At 43.3% G+C, this 18,596-nt stretch overlaps 2 protein-coding genes across 3 annotated transcripts; both read right to left on the bottom strand.

Annotated features, from left to right (window-relative positions):
• Positions 1–705: 705 nt before the first annotated feature.
• LOC144724353 (zinc finger and BTB domain-containing protein 43-like) lies at positions 706–9,238 on the bottom strand. Of its 2 annotated transcripts, XM_078603416.1 has the most exons (7): positions 9,188–9,238; positions 6,854–6,884; positions 5,529–5,750; positions 3,527–3,857; positions 2,422–2,657; positions 2,106–2,312; positions 1,180–1,966 (listed from the first exon to the last, which is right to left on the bottom strand). In XM_078603416.1, the coding sequence occupies exons 3-7, from the start codon at positions 5,709–5,711 to the stop codon at positions 1,514–1,516; spliced, it is 1,410 nt and encodes a 469-aa protein (XP_078459542.1). In that variant the 5' UTR covers positions 5,712–5,750; positions 6,854–6,884; positions 9,188–9,238; the 3' UTR covers positions 1,180–1,513. The 2 variants fall into 2 exon arrangements, with proteins under 2 accessions (XP_078459541.1, XP_078459542.1); XM_078603415.1 differs by lacking the exon at positions 9,188–9,238 and having other exon boundaries at positions 706–1,966; positions 6,854–7,036.
• Positions 9,239–9,447: 209 nt separating this feature from the next.
• On the bottom strand, positions 9,448–18,325 carry LOC144724354 (lysosomal thioesterase PPT2-like). The gene is made up of 8 exons (XM_078603417.1): positions 18,057–18,325; positions 17,324–17,477; positions 14,472–14,567; positions 14,242–14,346; positions 12,644–12,727; positions 11,906–11,990; positions 11,396–11,450; positions 9,448–10,923 (listed from the first exon to the last, which is right to left on the bottom strand). Exons 1-8 carry the CDS (start codon positions 18,213–18,215, stop codon positions 10,780–10,782), a joined length of 882 nt encoding a protein of 293 aa, XP_078459543.1. The 5' UTR covers positions 18,216–18,325; the 3' UTR covers positions 9,448–10,779.
• Positions 18,326–18,596: the final 271 nt, after the last annotated feature.

Genomic DNA, 18,596 nt, shown 5'->3' on the forward strand with positions numbered 1-18,596 from the left:
CTTCATGTGGCCTCAAAGCGCACCTAGCCTGGCACCTGCACCGTCGTAATGCCATCACCACTTCGTGGCAAATGGCGGCTTCTGTTTTGTGAGAGCAGTGGTGCACTGGCCCATGAACGGAGCAACCTGAGATTGATTCCCAGCCATAGCTAACAAACGTGGCAAGTACAGCAATATCTGAATGGTCCTACCCACTGCCACCTCTTCACCAACCCACACTGACCAGTGTAGTGAATTATAGTAAAAACACAACATACATGGCATGATGGAGAGGGCTTCTGCTCGTCTGGATAAGACTAAATTATTAACCCATGTACCGTACATAAATGTACTGTCGCGTTAAATAGTACTCCACAAATATTCTGTACCGCTAAATAGTACAGTCCATTTAGGACAGTTGAATTATTTTCCGATTACATCCCACATTTAACCAAACTTGCAAACCCAAAAGTGTCAAAACATGCACTGTACTGTATTTGTATACAGTGCCTACATTTCTGTATACATGTGGTAAATCAGAACGGGTTATATAAAGCAAACACCAAACCGACTTCAGTATATCGTATAGTGCTATCATTGGGCAACCTCAATAATATACATTTTGCATACAGTACATCATTTATGCTGATGCATTGGGGTAATTTTTTAAGTCTAGAATATTAAAAACCAGTTCACAACCACCGTTATATATACTGGACATGTATGCAGGATATGTACATTTATTTACAGATACATGTGACAATACTGCCTTTAAATTTGAAGGAAATGTCCATTAGTAACAGAATAAAATATTTGTTATTGTAATCAGTTTTATTATTTATATTCGTACCAATTCTGGTCAATGTGAAATATTGTTTATATTGTAGTGCAGCATTCTTCAAAATACGAGAAACATAGCAGCATACTGTAGTTTTATAACGCCATCAAAAAGTAAAATTGGATGGTTACGTGATCCAGGCTTTGTAACACAGTAATGAATACCCTTCTATCCATACAGCTAAATGACATGACTAACAAACAACTGCTGGTGATGTTGCGCCTCAAACAAACATCTGGGACTGCCAGTCTAAGAAACTCGTTCACATGTTTAATTGGCACATCTCAAAAAATAAGTATGAATACTAATTTACATGTGCGCCATGATATAGCATCGCTGGCTAGTGTAGAACGTGGTTTTTTTTTAATGTACAACGAACATATATTACAAACAGAACACATTGGAGACAAAATAATTTTTTAAATAACTAAATCTTTCTAGAAATCACAAACATGGTTGCAATTTTCAGAAAGATTTTGAATGGAAGGTCATATTTATGGATTCACATTTAAATCAAAAGGAAAATCATTCTTATTCCTAAATAAAATTTCAGAAATTCCCTGCCTGACAAATCCGTGGCATGTCACACTGGCTCAGCAGGCTCCACAACAATGATTGTGCACCATTTAAATATAACGTCCTTCACTCACACAAAATACATATCGACACAAACAAAAACATGGCAATATACAAAACTCAAGGTCCATCAAGTGGTGTGTTCGCCTGAGCCTGGCTGTCCTGGCCACATATTGTGGAGTGGCGAGTGAAGCTGTCTCTCCACATGAATTTCTTGCCACAACACAGGCAGCTGAAGGGCCGGTACCCCGTGTGGGTCTTCATGTGCCCACTTAGGTGGTGCTTCATCTTGAAGCTCTTACCGCAGATGCTGCAGGAGTATGGCCGCAGCCCCAGGTGCATGCTCATGTGGCGGTCGCGCTGGCTCTTGTGCGTGAAGCGCTTACCGCACTGGCACTGGTAGAGCTTGTAAGCCGATCCAGCTTGCTCGGGCCTTGCCTCTGCTTCGCCTCCGCCCTGCTGGTAGCTGTCGGCGGCCAGTGCACCTTCTGTCACCGTCGACTGGCTCTCTCCATGCGCTTTCATTCGGACCTCTGTGTCATATATGTGGGAACTGACACCGTAGTAGTCCTTCTGCAAGAATAAGGCATATCACGCATACAATAGCTCTTTGGAGCTAGAATGTTAATTTATGAATACATTTTGGATGTAAAATATCGGATGTAGATTTTATGAATATGTGCACTTTGCTCGTGAACTGTGTTTTGCCTACCAAGTGACCATGATATGAGGCCCTCTCGAGCTGTTCATCAAATTCTTCGTGGGAGCCCGGTGCCGGCTCTGTGAATGGATCCCCCACTTCAGAAGAGCGTAGAAGGTGTTCAACTACACCATCTTCAGAAAAGCAGTTCTCGTCATGGAGATTTGCATCATTAACATACGGGCTGCCCAATTTGTGTTCGATTTTTTCTGTCTTCACCTGAAATTATCCACAATGTTGCGTCAATGAAATGTATAAGATGTCAAAGATTCACAAGGTGGTGAGGAAATAAAAGTCTCCTAATGATGCAATGAAATATTAGAGTTACCTGCACCCACTGTCGCTGTGGAATAATACTGGTTGGGATGTGTGGAGGCCTTCCTTGCACTTCACCGAAATCTGTACGGACCTCCTCCAGCTCCTCCTGGAATGGATACTCAGTGCTCTCTTGTCCCACAGAGGAGTTGCTGGAAATATTTTCTGCCTCATTGTTCAGAGACATTTCACACTCCTTACTCTCATTCTCCTCATTGGCATAGTTCGTTTCTTGTTCCCCATTCCCCACTGTAAAGCCAAAGGGACATATAATGATGCATCTAAAATAAGAGTAACTGTTATAACTTTTCTATCTACTTTATGTCTTTATAACATTTAAAAAAATACCACACAAATTTAATGTAGCCTACTTTACAACTTTAAACTATGCTTAAACATAGGCACTTAGAAGGTATACAGACACCTTTTACACTTCCTCATGCCAAATTAATATTTACACAAGACTACAGTGGCCGACACCAGGGTTGCATATTTTATTACATTGTTCAGGAGTCATGTTCAAACACAAATGTGCAGGTCTAACGGTAATACGACACCTCAGAAACATACAAAAATAGCGAAATAAAATGTTACCTTATGACTCAGAAGACAAGTCAACATGTTATTGCATCCCATCTGTGGTGTCGCAACAAGGTGTGAATGTAAAGAGTGGCCAGACTTCAATGGGTGAACTGAGCAAACCAAGCAAGTATGCCGAGTGGAGGTGGCCATGTGGTTCAGAGGTCAGCACTGAGCCAGCACTATCAAGATCCTGGGATCGAAACAAAACAGCTGTCTGTAATTAAAACCAGGTTGTCAAGTGTAGAGAGTTGATGGTCTCAGCCCCACCACCAATGACTATACAAAAAACCCACATTCCCAGTGTCACAGTAGACAGGGAAGTGCTACCCCTATTATGTAGAACAGACATCACTTGAAAGGATCTTAGAGATATAACTGTGGTATCCACTTAAGTGGGTCGTTCTTTACATGAAGGGTTGCACTGCTCTGTGACATTCCAATGGATACTACGTATCATGATGCGATGCCAACAGCACAATTGTGACGGGGAAAATATTCAAGGACAGTATCGTTGAGTGTAAACTGTAATTGCTTACCGGCTGCAGAATGCACTTCTGGATTCTCGGGTGCACCAATAAAGTTGCTACTACTGGGAGACTGCTCCACACTACTGCGCTGTCCCTTGCGCCGGTTTGAAGAAGAGGAGGTAGAGGCAGGTCGAGGCGTCGCACGCGCCATGTTCAGTAGCTCCGTGCATCTGTCGACCAGGTGCCACATCTGCAGAAAGCTGGCGATGGTGAGGCAGGCCACCATGTCGTCTGGGTGGAGGCTCAGGCGGCCTGTATAACAGGATGTCAGCACCCCTTCAAAGGCCCGTGCACTCATGACATCTGGCAGTACGATGCGACTGCAACTTTTTAGCAGCACCTGACAAAAAAAGTGTCACCACACATGTACGGTCCTTTGTCAATACTCTGCTGGATGAAGATTCCCCAACCCTATTCAGTATGTGGGGGTTATTTGACATACTTCACTATACATGTGGAAGCATAGAACTCTCTCTGCGGTGAATGGGGGCATGGGTACCCCCGGTTCTAAATATCCAGGATTCACTAATTTATCTGGGTGGGCGTGACCATGGATAACCCCGAATGATGAGAAGAATTTGCCAAAAAAATCCGTTTACCCGTGGTCCTTACACGCCGGATATTTGGAAGATCCCCACCTACTTGTGACACGTGACAAAATATCAGAACATGGGGTGTGGCTGGCAGGCAAGGGAGTGGGGACCCTCGAGGGCGTTGTGACGAAGATTACTTCACAGAACGAGGTCGCAATCATCAGGATATTTGGAAGAATTCTCCGTATAATTCCGTTTCACCATTGTCTGGACCTGAGAAATTTGGATGACCACACTCATCAGATATTTGGAAGTGAGAAACCGAGTTTTTCCGACCCTGGATAAATAAATTCACGGACAATCAGGTCCCATATAAGTGGAGTTTGACTGTACCGTACAACCATGGATTTTGCTACATTGACCTCTGCTGCCAATGATGTAGCCCTGCAGCCTAGAACACCGGTTCTGCAAGGTGGTGGCCCATCCAAGCACTACCCAGGCTAAACTCTGCTTGATTTCAGAGATTTGGCCCATTGCTGATTAAAATGTCAAACTAATTTCTTTCGAACTGCTTTTTGTTTAGTTTGTTGTCCATCCCCCGCACCTCTGATTATCATGGTTGGCAACGTAAGGTGCGAAAGAAGTTCAACGTACATACATACGTCATGGGTCATCACAGCCACTCGCAAATTCTGGTGTACTTCCAGTTTACTTCATTGGATAAGAAATTCTAAATGTACGTTTTGATTGCTGAACACAAGCCAGGCACATTTCTTGAATTGGCCTTGGTTATGTAAAATTGAGAAAATATACAATGGGAATTTCAAAGTTGAACAATGTGACGAAAGGTGAAAGAGATATGTTTTTCCTACAATATGGTGGTTGAACACAGGATCGATGGAAATATTATTCTTTGACACAGGTGGAGCTATCAGGGTGTGAAGTTCATAGCTCAGGATGAAACACTGGGGATATGTTCAACGCTTTTATCAATATATGGCTGGATGAAGTCTTCCTCATGCTAAACAGGTCATTAACCCTACTTCATCATGCTGGTCAAAGCAAGTTTGTGATAATGGATTTTGCTGTACCTCCAACCACTGACAATGTAGCAGAGGAGCAGTCTATAGCAATAGTATTATGCATATTGGCTGCCTATTCATTCACTATTCCGGCTCAATCCAGCTTAAGATTCTAATCTCGGACAGGTGTATTCCAGGTGATTTGTTCCAGAGGCAGATCTAGAAACTTCCCAAATTAGGGAGGACGGTGGTCCCAAAATCTCTATTTTTAAAATTTGGCCCTAACATAAGAAAAAGACTCTTCCATGGTAAATAATTAAATACCAATTTTGAGGTCTTAAGGGAGGAGGGGTCATCCCAATCCCACCCCCCTTACCCCATCTCAGATCTAGATTCACCACCCACTTGTTCGCGAGGCTCAAATCTACCCCGACGCAATGCAAATGTCCACTCCACCTGGTCACAGAAGTAGGGCGAGCTGGCGGCGAGCACGGCACGGTGAGCACGGAATGTGCGACCCTGAACGCCCACGGTGAGGTCGCACAGCTGGCCCTCGAGCCGCTGCTGGTTGAGGCGATGCAGCACGGCCTCGCTGAAGTGCGGAAAGTCGACGAGGATCGTTCTGCTGTCGGGGGCCATCGTGGCACCATCCAGCAAGCCCCGGTCATAGGCGCTTCCCTGCGGCAACAGAATTGAGAAGTGGAACGCAACGCAACCCCCCACTCCCCCAAGCACCGTGGGAAACAATGTAATTATAGGCGTCAGCTAAGTGGAAAGAGGTATTTATTCGTGGCTTAAATGGCATATAACTAAGATTATATATTTGTTTACATACCCATGTGTTAAACAATACAGTAAGGGTACTTGCTGCTGCATTTGGTGATAAAATAATGTACACTGTGTGTGTAAAATAAAAAGGAATACCAACTGCATTTATTTGCAATAATCTGCAGGTAATCAAAATGCGAATTAGCCAGCTGCAGGCCTGTTAATGTTTGCTGTGATGGTATTTCTGGAAGTATTTTAATTAGGCGCAGGTTGACAGCCGTGTCTATTAAGTGTCATCACCCTCTAATAATTAAATGCACGTCCCCACTGTGAGTTACGATTATCAATTCGTGCACTTTGTGACTGTACCGAATGGAGTGATCTAACGAGCACAGAGCGATGGCTTCCGCAGTGTTCCACACACGTGTTGTGTACTGCAATGCGTGTGTCTCATTGCCTCATCATTTTGTTTACCAATTGAGGTCAATCACTGCAGTAGCGGCCCAGCTGCAAACACGAGGCAGTAAGCTCCGTTTAATTAACACGTCATTTAGGTGGAAACGAAACCAGTTCGCAAGCGGATAACATCGTTTAAACGACTCGGCACGTGCGAAACACTCGAGCTCAGCAAAATAAACACCGTTAGCCGAAGTAATCGCACGCTAATTACGCTAAATGGGCCAATTAACTCTGCCCAAAAGGCGCGAATAATGGAACCTTGGGCGCTCTGCACTGAAATGGCACGGGGGGGGGGGGGCAATGACACAATAAGGGGAGCGCGTGTGGGGAAAATCGCGAATCACAACACGGACGGAGCAAACAGCATCACGTCAACGCACAGGGCGCGACGTCAACGTCGCGCTTGTTACACCACTTGCTATAGGCACAACTGTTCGACTCGAGAGGGGGTCGTTTGCGCTACAAGAGACAAGAGGCCACCACCTGGCACAATCGTCGGCACCGCCGCTGTATTTTCGGCACGGGGCAATTTTAGAAACCGCGCGTCCACTCACTTCAATAGCCACGCCAGGATTTTTCGTCAATCTGTTAAAGCGCGCGAACAACAACAACAACCGCCTCAAACATCACGCGTTGTTATCGCCACTAAGACCCACGTAACATTTCACCGCGGCGTTAAACTCATGTCGACTATCCCCACTGCCCCTGCCGCTCTATCTTAGGCCGCAACCAGCACCGCCGTTCGCCGCCTAGCAACAGCCGCTTGCAATTCCCCAGTTCGGATCAGGCACCGCACCCCCTCCCCTCCCCCCGCGGATCGCCACTGCGTCCAATCGCGTTGTCGCATGCAAATTTGTTTCGCGCTGAGGGAGGGGTGGGTGGGGGGCGCGAGGCCAATCGGCGCACGAGGCGGGCGGGGCGGGGCGGGGAGGGGGAGACGCCGGGCGCTTATGTGCAGTAGGGTTTTGTGTAAAAGCCTCCCCCCCCGCCCACCCCCGGCGCGGGGGAATGTAAACATTGGTGACGTCACGGGCCATGACCATATTCGTTCTCGTACCGGATTATAAGACGCAGGGCAAAACTTTATTTATTTTGTTGCTGCCCCGGCGGTAAATAAAGTTCCCCGAAGAAAGAAAGAAATTAGAAAATCTGGTCCAACACTAAAACTCTCGTAATAGGATTATATGGCGCGCCCACATTTAATTAATGCAGAACAAAGCATACATATACACGCTTTTCCTAATGCTTTCAATGAAGGATTGAGTAGGGTCAATGAAGAACATTTGCCGATTTACTTGGAACCGATTTACTGGACACTGACCCGTCCAGTATAAATACATGTTCTGATTCTGAGACGTCCAATTGCTTTGAGGGTTGGCTGAATTGCAGATCCACCGTCTTCAAATGTATATTTGAGGGCAGTACGAAATTATATGGTCCATAATTTGGCGTTCACATCCACAGTCGCACACAGAAGTATTTCTCCTTGTAGATGAGATAGGGTTGCCAACTCTCAATGAAGCTTTTCCGAGAATTTGTGTTATTTATTTTTGAATCCTATTAAGATATCCCAGATTGCTTTCAATAGTCAACGGGAGATCGATGCCAATTCCGGTAGACTCCCGTCCAATCTGGTAGGGTTGGCAACGCTAGCATTGGGTGTCCACATCTGTGGTATCAGAATCAGAATATTTATTTCCTGGAGGAATCCTATGAGCTATAAAGCTTATTTACACAGATGTCCAGTTGGGGCGGGTAAGTACAAAAACATGATAGTCGTGCAAAGTACAAGAAAGGTAAAAAAAAAGCACCCAAACACATACAAATAAAACGAAACCACCCCCTTCTAGATTTGAAGCTTTCGTGACTACAAGGATTCATACTCTTAGGTTTTTCGGTAAAGTCACGTAGGTAATTTTTTTTATGATAATAAAATAATAATACATGAAAATAACTAAATTAAATCACGACGTTTCAGAAGCTTCGTGATTTAATGTAGTTATTACATTTATTAGTATTTTATTAATAAAAAAAATTACTACGTGACTTTACCGGAAAAACCTACGAGTATGAAACCACCCCCATCCTACAAGGCAAAGTCCACTGAGGTATTAACTTATTTTTCAAAAGTGACCTGGCCACAGATGATAGCTCAACAAAGTGACCCATCATTTGGACATTCTTGCCCATTCTTTCAGTGGAATATTAAAGCCTGGCAGTGGATAGTGATCGGATTTACTGATCAAGTGTTTAATTGTCGAGTACATTTGCTTTAATCCCACAAATTAATCCACGGCGTCTCGATGCTGAAATTCACGTCACACAGTTCGTGTATATTTCCTAAATGACTTTCCAGACCTTGGCCGTAGATATGGAATGTTGTGGAGGTTTCATTTCTGATCGGTGCAGTTCATCGCGGTTGCTAACGGATGGTGAAATATTGGACAGTACAGAAAGCCAGGACAACGGCGTTGATGTTAAAAGTCTCCTGCTTGTGTTGTTGTTGCACAAACGTAAACAGGAGGATCAGTCGGATATCATACATTTATGAAAATCAGATCAAGCCTCCCGTATATCACGTGACTTATTGCAACCACCCCCACACTCTTCTCCCCGCTGCCCCCTATGAAAAAGACTCTAAACCATGCAGCTAACTTTTGCTGGCTCCTTCTCTCTCCATCTCTTTTCTCCTCTCTCACCACCACCCTCTCAACATCACCGTCTCTCATTCATCTTGGCCCGGTCATTGATTCTCCCCCATGTCCCCTCCCTACCCAGCGTTCTTTCTTTATTCCTGCTGCTCATCTTGAGCCATGCACTCTTCGGGGTCTTTGGGACTTCTGTCCCAGGATCCCTTTCCTTCCCTGTTCCTTTCTCTTCGTCCATACCTTATATCTTTGAGTCGACCGCCCTACCTCCCCATGGTGTACCCTTGGTGTACCATCGGTAAAACTGAAATATAGCATATTAAATTAAAGAGCTTTCGCGACACCTCATATACCCCAATATAATGGCGTAAATAGCAAACTGTTCAACAGACAATTGGACGTGATTATGTTTTTTGTTCTACTTTAAATTACTGTACCATGATTTCTGAAACAACATTACTGTACATGTTAAGAAACACACTTTTGAAAAAACAGCAATGTGTGCTTAATAGAATCAACTTTATTATTATTCTTGCAAGCAAAACAAAAAAATCTGGCAAAATGAGCTGTAATCTTCTCATCCTTGTTCCACAAGTGTAGCATTTTCAAAAATTATTTCACAAAAAGTCATACACTTGTTGTATGACATCGTTTGATGTAAAAGCAAAGCACTCATCATTGGAATAAAAGAAATAGAAAAAAACAATCAAATTAATGACTACAATACAGTCATGTAATAATAATCTATATTTGGAAAAATCAACATGTAAATACTGTGTTATATTTTGTGTTGCATTCGGTAAAAGCGTACAGGAGAAATCTGAAATTGGTACCGAGTGAGTCAAAGGTATCGGTCGGTCCCACCTGTGGTGGCAAATGATGGGAGCATCCCCTGTGAGCTGGAAGCCTCGGGTGCGAGGGTTGATCAAAAAGTACTGGGACTACTTTTACTTAGACAAAACTAGTCATTTGGTGCCAAATCTTGTGAATTTGGTGGGTGAGGAACCAGGTGATGAGACTTGGTATTGTTTATTGGTGGACAATCGTCGTCACCTCGACCAAAGAGAGCAAGAGAGGTGCGCTCGAATGTGAAGACGATATCGATTGTATTGTTTGACGGTGAAGGTGTGTTCGTTCCACAAGGTCAGACAGTGAATCGTTTGTTTCATTTGGCCGTTCTGAAACGCCCATGGGATGCAGATCGGCGGAAACGGCATGACAAATGGGAGTTAGGTGTGCGGATCTTGCATCACGTTAACGCACCGTCACATTCAGCACTGTCCATACAAGGATTTCTGGCGAAGGAAAACATTTCGCTGGTTCCTTGCCCACCATATTCACCAGATTTGGAACTAAATGACTTACTTTTCTGTCCCCTAGATTGAAACGCACCCAAAAGGAAAGACATTTCAGGATTTGCCAACCGTAATCCAAAATGCAACTCGGCACCTGAAAGTCTTCATGAAATAAAAGGACCGGAGATGCCTCGACAAATGGCATGACTGCTGGAATCACTGTGTTCGATCAAGAGGAGACTACTTTGAAGGAGATCAATTTTATGAGGCATGTTGTCCTTTAGTTTTGTCTACATTCCGTCGATGTTGCATATCATTTTTTCCCTCCCAAATTTATATTTTCGATTAAACATACTCCGCACTGCACTCTCTTTGATGATAGTTTTCTCATAAAAAGCTACCAGGGTAGCCTTGCTATCATTTGTGATCTAGAGATAAAATACTTGAATAGAATAATTGGAAGCATTTGCTGGCCTAGGTGGTAGCAATAAAGAGGTTTGATCAAGTGGCTCAAGCACCAAGAGTAGTTAAGCATGCCTATTTGAGCCACCTTATAATACACTTTTGAAATACATAATAGCTTTTGAGGAAGTTTAAGTGTGTTATGCCTGAAACAATGCACTTTGAGAGCTTGCCAGTTTCACTCAGTGAGCGTAAGCCAAAGGTATCCTTCGTGTAGACCTGTAGGGTACGCACAGCACAAATGTAATGACAGTAACAATGAAACTTTAGAGTTAAGGGCAAGGGAGCGAATATATTCTGTTAGAATCTACTAGCAGCTCACACATTGTTTGGAGGTTACCATTCAGACCCACAGCTGCATATCAACGTCATTTCATATGTTGAGGCATCGATTCAGCAGTGCTACCCTGTTGCTTAACAGACCGAGCAAAGGGAATGGATGCCACAAAGCTACTTCTGAAATGCCATTAAGTGAACTGGTCCACCACACACGTTTCACTCGCTCTGCCAATTAGAGTTTGTTGCATGACAGTCATACCGACATTTTGGCATTCCCAAAGCTGTAAATTAGCCTAATGAAATTCAAAACCAAATTCAGTGTGTTGGTTTATTTATGTAGTAATTTATGATATTGTTCTTACTTTGCTTTATGTAAAGATGTAATGTATTGTCAAGTATAAAAATGGCATACCTCCTGATTCGTCATTGTCAAGATGTTCATATTCTTGTCATAGGTCTCAAATAAGCTGTGAATGTAAAATATAAAACAAGTAAAATTGGCAATTAATTCTACACTAAACTACAATATAAATCTACAAAATGATTTATGGCTTCCATATTCATACATAAACTATGCAGAACTTGTGGGAAGGAGAGTGTGATATTCAAGCGACCGTGTGGCCAGCTGTACAAAGGGGAGAGTTAGTGTGAAAGTGATCAAGTATGTATCTTGAACTTTTTTTCGCACTATACGTAGCCAACAGTGTTTATCAGAAGGTTCGATGAAAGTGATGTTATGTGAAGTTGCATATTTGGTGGTATGCATCACAATGATAACGGTGATACACGTTAATCATTTACTGATTATGTTGAAAGAGAAGTCTTCGAGTCGTCCGTGAGCATTGCAGTGGACAAATATCCTTATTTGTGCAAAAAATAAGCTTTAAGCTTTGTTACCAATATTTGACAATACTGTCCTCACCTAGACTGCCAAGGTGTCACCTCTTCATCAGCGGAACCTCCAATGAGCACCAGGTTGTTGATGCGTAGAAAATTCCTTTTCCAAACTGAAAAGATTCAGAGTTTTGAGAAATAAATGTCAGTGGAAAATTAGTACTGTGTTTAATTTGGCTGATTGACGTATTACTACTATAATGAGCCAAGAAAATATATTTGTGTGTAACGCGCGTCACGTCACTCCACATGCCGCACCCCCCTCATTAATAATCATGAGCAGGTGACGTCACTCCACATCGAACAACCCAGCTCATTAATAATCATTATAAGGTGACGTCTTCCAAATGGACACCCCCCCTCAATTAATAATAATTAGCGGCTGACGTCACTCCACATGGGGGGGGGGCGAGGCGCCTCCTCCCCCCTCCTCGGCGTCAACTTACAACCCTCACCACAAAGGCAGAACCCTCACGTCACGCGATCTCCGTCACGCTGTTGAGACATCGAAGTAAAAAGGACGTCGTGATGAACAAGGGATTAGAACCTTTAAATGCAATAGGTCTGTGTCACCGGGGCATTACAAATTGCACACGCATTGATGCAATGAGTATCACGTCGCGGTCTGCTTTTCGCTTGCAAGTTTCAGATTTACTGAAATACACCCGGTCCTTGGATGGGCAAAAGGCGAGTAATATAATATTTGGCCTGAGGCACTGTTTCATAATTTTTTCCGGCGTTATAATATTTTTAAGAGCATGCATACCATTGGCATTTGGGTTGTATATCTGACTGTTGAGAAGAGGCAGGAATGTGTTGTACTTTGCATATAGCTCTTGATGCATAGGATCTGAAACAATGTTGAATTAGTGTTAGACAATTTAGTAAAACATTTTAAACTTTTACAATGATAATTCATTTTTACAACCTACTATTAAAAATAGAAACAACATGATATGACTGTACTGTAATATTACTGGTAGGAACCTCCTGGTTACACCAGCCCACAGGGGATTATTGTGTCCGTCGTGCAGAGAGGGGCTGGGTGGGGAGGGAGGGGCTGGGTGGGGAGGGCTGGGTGGGGAGGGGAGGGTGGGGAGGGTGGGGAGGGGCTGGGTGGGGAGGGTGGGGCTGGGTGGGGGTGGGAGGGGTGGGGCTAGGTGGGGAGGAGCTGGTCATCTTGTGGTGCCCTTATAAAACGCAACATTTAACCTACTCACGCTGGCATGTGCCCGCCCTCACAGTCGGCCATATTTGCGGAATACACCACGCCGCCGTTGACCCTGGCCATTGACCGAGCAACCCAACGTTTCTACCAGCTCACTCTGCAAAAATGTGTTTTGAATTACACTTATATAATCAGGGACGCCTGAGTATCAACACCTTTTTAGCAGGTTTCTGACAAGAAGCATGGTGGAATTTTGCGATGTATAATCCTGAAATGTGGAAATTTCAGGTATTTTTTTTGGTATTGGGAAGTTTGGCCAATAGCAGTAACGTTTGAAAGTATGTTTTTTTTTGCAAACGGAGTAAACCGGTCAACACAGAGAAACCCAACGCAAAACCGAAGGAGAACATACTAACTCCACACACAAGGGAGCCCCAGTCGGAAATCGACCCCAGACCTTTCTTGTTGTGAGGCACAAGTGTTACCACTGCGTCACACTGCTGCACAAATTTAGGAGCCGTCCATAAATGACGTCACGCAATTTTGGACCATTTTGGACCACCCCCCCCCTTCGTCACACGGCGTCACAAGAAGTCAGACCCCCCCCTCAAATATGACGTCACAAAGCTCTGCCCCCCCCCCCCCAAAATAAAACATGCTTCAAATCGCTTCAAACTATTGTCATTGTAGTGCGTATTTAATCTGGCGCTGCACTCTGATGTTGTAGGAAAAAAACATGTATTAAAAAGTCTATTTAATTAAGTAGAACGTGTTGTCTATATTTATTTTAAGTTGCGCATTTTGATGTGACGTCACATTTCTCACCGCCCCCCCCCCGTCACACATCATCACAAATGTCTGACCCCCCCCCCTAGGTGCGTGACGTCATTTATGGACGGCCCATTAGTACGTGGATCCCTTTTGTCAATCCACTGCTGGATAATAGCATCCCGATACCGTGTGGGTCTGCATAGCTATTTGACCATAATTTACCACACTGGCCAGTTAGAGTTCAAAAGAGCAGAAGCTTGGACTGGTTTTGACATCACTTGCCAGTGATGTTCGGTGGCCAGGTTCAAATCACAGTGCACTAACCACTGCTCCACTCCTGTAATAAATTACCATACTTGATATATTCTTAACCTTAAGGCCAACCTACTTTTACTGCGCAAACCTACATTCATGCAGGCACATACCATTCCAGTAGTTGCATATCGACAGACTTTGGCCGGGTGTGGTGTAGCAGAGTGTGTAGACATGTGACTTTTGTATAGCCACTATACTTCTGACAACAGTTGAATCTACACAAAACATTGCATCAAAAAGTAAGTTAGACTGGCGTTTAAATTGGAACTGTCACACAAACACATTTCAATCAGAAGTAAAAAATATATATATGATTGTGAACTTTGAAATGGCACCGTACTTCCGTATTCGCCCATCTGTGGTGAAGCTAACGAAATGAAGGCGTCCACATTGTGACTCGGCAATAAATACAATGCTGCACGGCAGAGCAGGCCACCTGGTGGAAGAGACGATGACAAAACGTGCATTGGTTGCAGTCTCTATGATGCTGTTGGAGTGGTGTTCATGGGCTGGAACACGAAGACCTGCAATCCAGCGGCCACCGGTTCGTTCTCCCAGCAGGGGCGAATTTCTTAATCCCACCCAAACCTGCCCACCACCTTTGTCCATCCAGCACTGTACGAGTATATGGGTTCACCGCGGTGAGTCGATCTGCCGGTCGCGTGTGGGTGATCCCAGATCTCCCAACGTGTTGAGCCAGTGTGGAGCAGTAGACCAAACACCCTCTAGAGCAGTGGTTCTTAACCTGGGGTGCACGCAAACCCTTGGGGATGCGAGATGCCCTTTCTGGGGGTGTGATTTTTGCACACAGCGTTGTAATACGGTGTTTCTTTTTTTTCTGGAAGATCTGCTAGTTTATTCAGGATGTTTCTGTTGTGCGTCGTCGCTTTAAGATGTTCTCTGTTCATATTTTGTTTGTTGCGGTTGCACCCTACTCAAGAGCCGCATGGCTCACAGGGCTATACCAAATACATGCAACTTGAGACATGGCCAGATTTTTTTAGAAGGTAAATAATCGAAAACACTAATTTAGCACGGGCACGTAGGTACAACTACTTTGTTTCATCAAACCTTTGTATGTATTAACATGACACAGGCTGCAGTGGAGGTTAAGAACCACTGCTCGAGAAGGGTTCTCTGGAGCTCTTGCCTGTGGAGGTCATTCTGCCAGCAGTGCCCAGAGCAGGCAATTGAATGGCAGGACCTTTCCATTTCCGGTCTCAAGTTCGTACATGTGCTGCTTTAGCACAAGACAGCCAGTGGAGAGGCTATTTAAAGGCTTTAATTAAAAGTCACACCATTATTGAAGCTATTAAACCCCTTGGGATTAGTCTCATTTACACTGGCGACAGCTGGGAAGGCCCCTGTCATACAATTGGCAGACTTGTTAAATGCAGACACAAGGAGATTCGAAGATAATAATTTCATTTTAACTGCAAAGTCGAATTAAAAATCTAAATACAATGCAATTCAAGTCTTATCGTACCATATACAATTTAATTTGGATTCAATTTACAGTGCGTTTACTTGCCTTTCAAACAATGCATGGTTCCATTAAAAAAAAGATTGTTGTTTTGTAAATTGGTAGTGTATCAAAGCATGCTTTATAAATATGATTAACGAACATCTACTAAAATCACATATACAGGCCATTATCATGACGTGTTATCTCCAATCGAAGGGGTTGACAGTCTTGAATCCCCATATTTTTCCATCCCATATTTCTTGTAACCTGGCACACATCGTTCTTGTCAATAAAAACCACTCCACGACTGCATGCTGCCCCTACCATCACTTCTCAGCCTCCTGTTCCATCTCTTGTGCTCACTCTCACCAGTAAACACGCAAGGTTCATCGAGCCCTCGTGTGTCACCGCTCATCCCAAAATGTGCGCCCTTTTTATCGCTACAATATTTTGTTAAAAAGTTGACACATTTGCTCTGTTCTTTGCAATAGAGGGTGCTTAAAAAAAAAGTTAACACTTTTGAGAATTTGCAACAACATCACGAGAAATATGCCTCCGGGCTCTGGAGACCACCTGCAGAAGATTCCAGGCACGCGTTGACAATGATGGTGAACAAATGGAGACTCTTTGAAATTTTGAAACTATAAACATACATTTGTTATCATGTTACAGTGTATTATTACCCGTTATTTTTTCATTAAAAACGATAGTCCCATGTAAGTGTTAACATTTTTATGAAGCACCCTGTATTTATTCATTTTTTCAATCTTTCAAATTCTGAGGAATTTCATCATTATTCTCAGAACCTAGATTTCTCGACTAACCAGCCGTCATTCGCTGTTCAATCCATTAATTAATGTTCAACGTGTCATTTCGCCCTCCACATCGGGCGGATCATGGACATTTTTTGAACATACTTCCCCACACTGATCAGTGAAGATTGCTGAAGGCGGTAGGGCACAAAGAAGCGAGAGCACTGATGCATAGTACAACAATGTATGTTGCGGTAATACCCTCTACGGCCAGCAATGTAGTCCCAGGAAAAATATACTGTTCTGTACATATTGTAATAATTTTGTAACTCGTAAATGCGCACAGAATTTGCCCACATCTCGAAAAGAGAGAGAACTACTCAGAAGCGCGCGGAACCACAGGCGAGCAGGAAGGCTGCCAGGTGGTGAGCCGGGAACAACAATTTCCCAAGTTCTGTGGTCCTGGGTATATCACGATGTTGTCGGCCAATTAATGAGCGTTAACACGTGGAAGGAAACCGAAGCACCTGGAGAAAACCCAAAACGCATGACGGGTAAACACTCTCTCCCATAACAGACATATGGATTGTATATCTGACTGTTGAGAAGGGGCAGGAATATGTTGTACTTTGCATATCGCACTGGATGGATAGGATCTAAAACAATGTTGAGTCAGTGTTAGACAATAAAATAAAACATTTTACACTTCAACAGGTGGAGACCACATTTTTGCTGTTCTGCCTTCTCCTGGCAAGTCAAGAGTATGGCACCTCGATACCCACGGGAATTGAGTTTTTTTTTTTAGATTTGTGCGATCCATCGACCCTCGCTTCCAAAGTACTGGATTACAGACGTGCGCCACCACCGATCCAGCAAAAGTTTTAACATTTTAATATATCATATTTTTCAATTATATCAAGTAATTTGGAGGGTAAAGTAGGTGAATGTGTGGACTCCCTTGGACATACACGGTACCTTCCGAGTAACAGATGAGATGGATGCCATTCGGGAATCTCTTCATGATGGGCTTCAGCTTGCGCACAAGACCGTGCACTTGCGTCCACATGCGCTGCAGGCTACTGAGTCCGTTATAGAGATCGATGGAGATCACCTTTGTGTTTGGGTGTGCCTGGAATTACACAAGTATAAGTCATAGTGGAGTTAAAGTGATAACTCAAAGGCAAATATGTGAATTTGATGTGTGACGTTGAGTATGAACTCTTGCGTGGCGTAAGGGTTCATGCTAAATTTGGAGAATGTTTTTCCACCATGATGCAGCATAAACCTGAAATCATACAGAGAAGCACCCCTTACACACACCTTCACTCTCGATTGCTGTTACTCTGATCAACTGGATTCTGTTCTTGGATAATATAAATGTAAATGGTTTTGATAATCAGACGCTGTCCTCAGGTGAAGAACAGGTCTGTCGGAAAGACAGACGCTGTCTTTCCGACAGACCTGTTCTTCACCTGAGGACGGCTGCTTGCGTTGTGGCCGAAACGTCGTGAGAATTGTATTTTATTATGTTTTATTTTTATTATTTTATTATTTCCCTTCTACGTGACTTTACCGAAAGAACCAAGAAGGTGTCTAAGAGATATTAACGTTTCTGTGTTATTGAAATTTATATTTAACTATTACAGTACTTAAGCTAGTTGTCTGTGAGGCCGCATACAGTAAAACCGAATTTCGTTACCGTACATACCTTCACAATGTTCCTTTTCAAAACTCTGAAATCACTTGGCTTTCCAAGCAAGCCATGCACATTAACGATTGGTTTGTAAGCAGCAGTGGAAATAACAAAGGCACTAAGGGCAAACAAAATGAGACTCCGGGTAAATTTGCAGTTAAAAAACATGGCCATGTTTTTTTGTCTGTCTTTAATGTGTCACTCTTGTTTGAAAATTCACAACTAAAATAAAATTTAAAAGCGTGAAGAAAAGAAAAAGAGCTAAGGTTCAACGAAACCCAAGATACAGACTCGGTTTGTTTGAATATATAGGGTGTGGGACAAAAGGGGAGTTCTGCAATGTGGTAACAGATTGCCTTCAATAAAAGAGGGCCTTATTTTTCAGAATGTTGTAAATCGATTGGTAGTATACATATATTTACAAACTGTTGCAAATATCCTGATGGGATTGCAAAACACTCCTTTGTTGACAACAACAGCTGTGGTCGATCACCGCTGCAACACTACTTTAAAAAAAACGAAATCGCATTTCATTACTTTGTGCAATCCAAAATA

Source organism: Lampetra planeri, chromosome 20 (assembly GCF_965212315.1).
Source record: "Lampetra planeri chromosome 20, kcLamPlan1.2.h2, whole genome shotgun sequence".
NCBI lineage: Eukaryota > Metazoa > Chordata > Hyperoartia > Petromyzontiformes > Petromyzontidae > Lampetra > Lampetra planeri.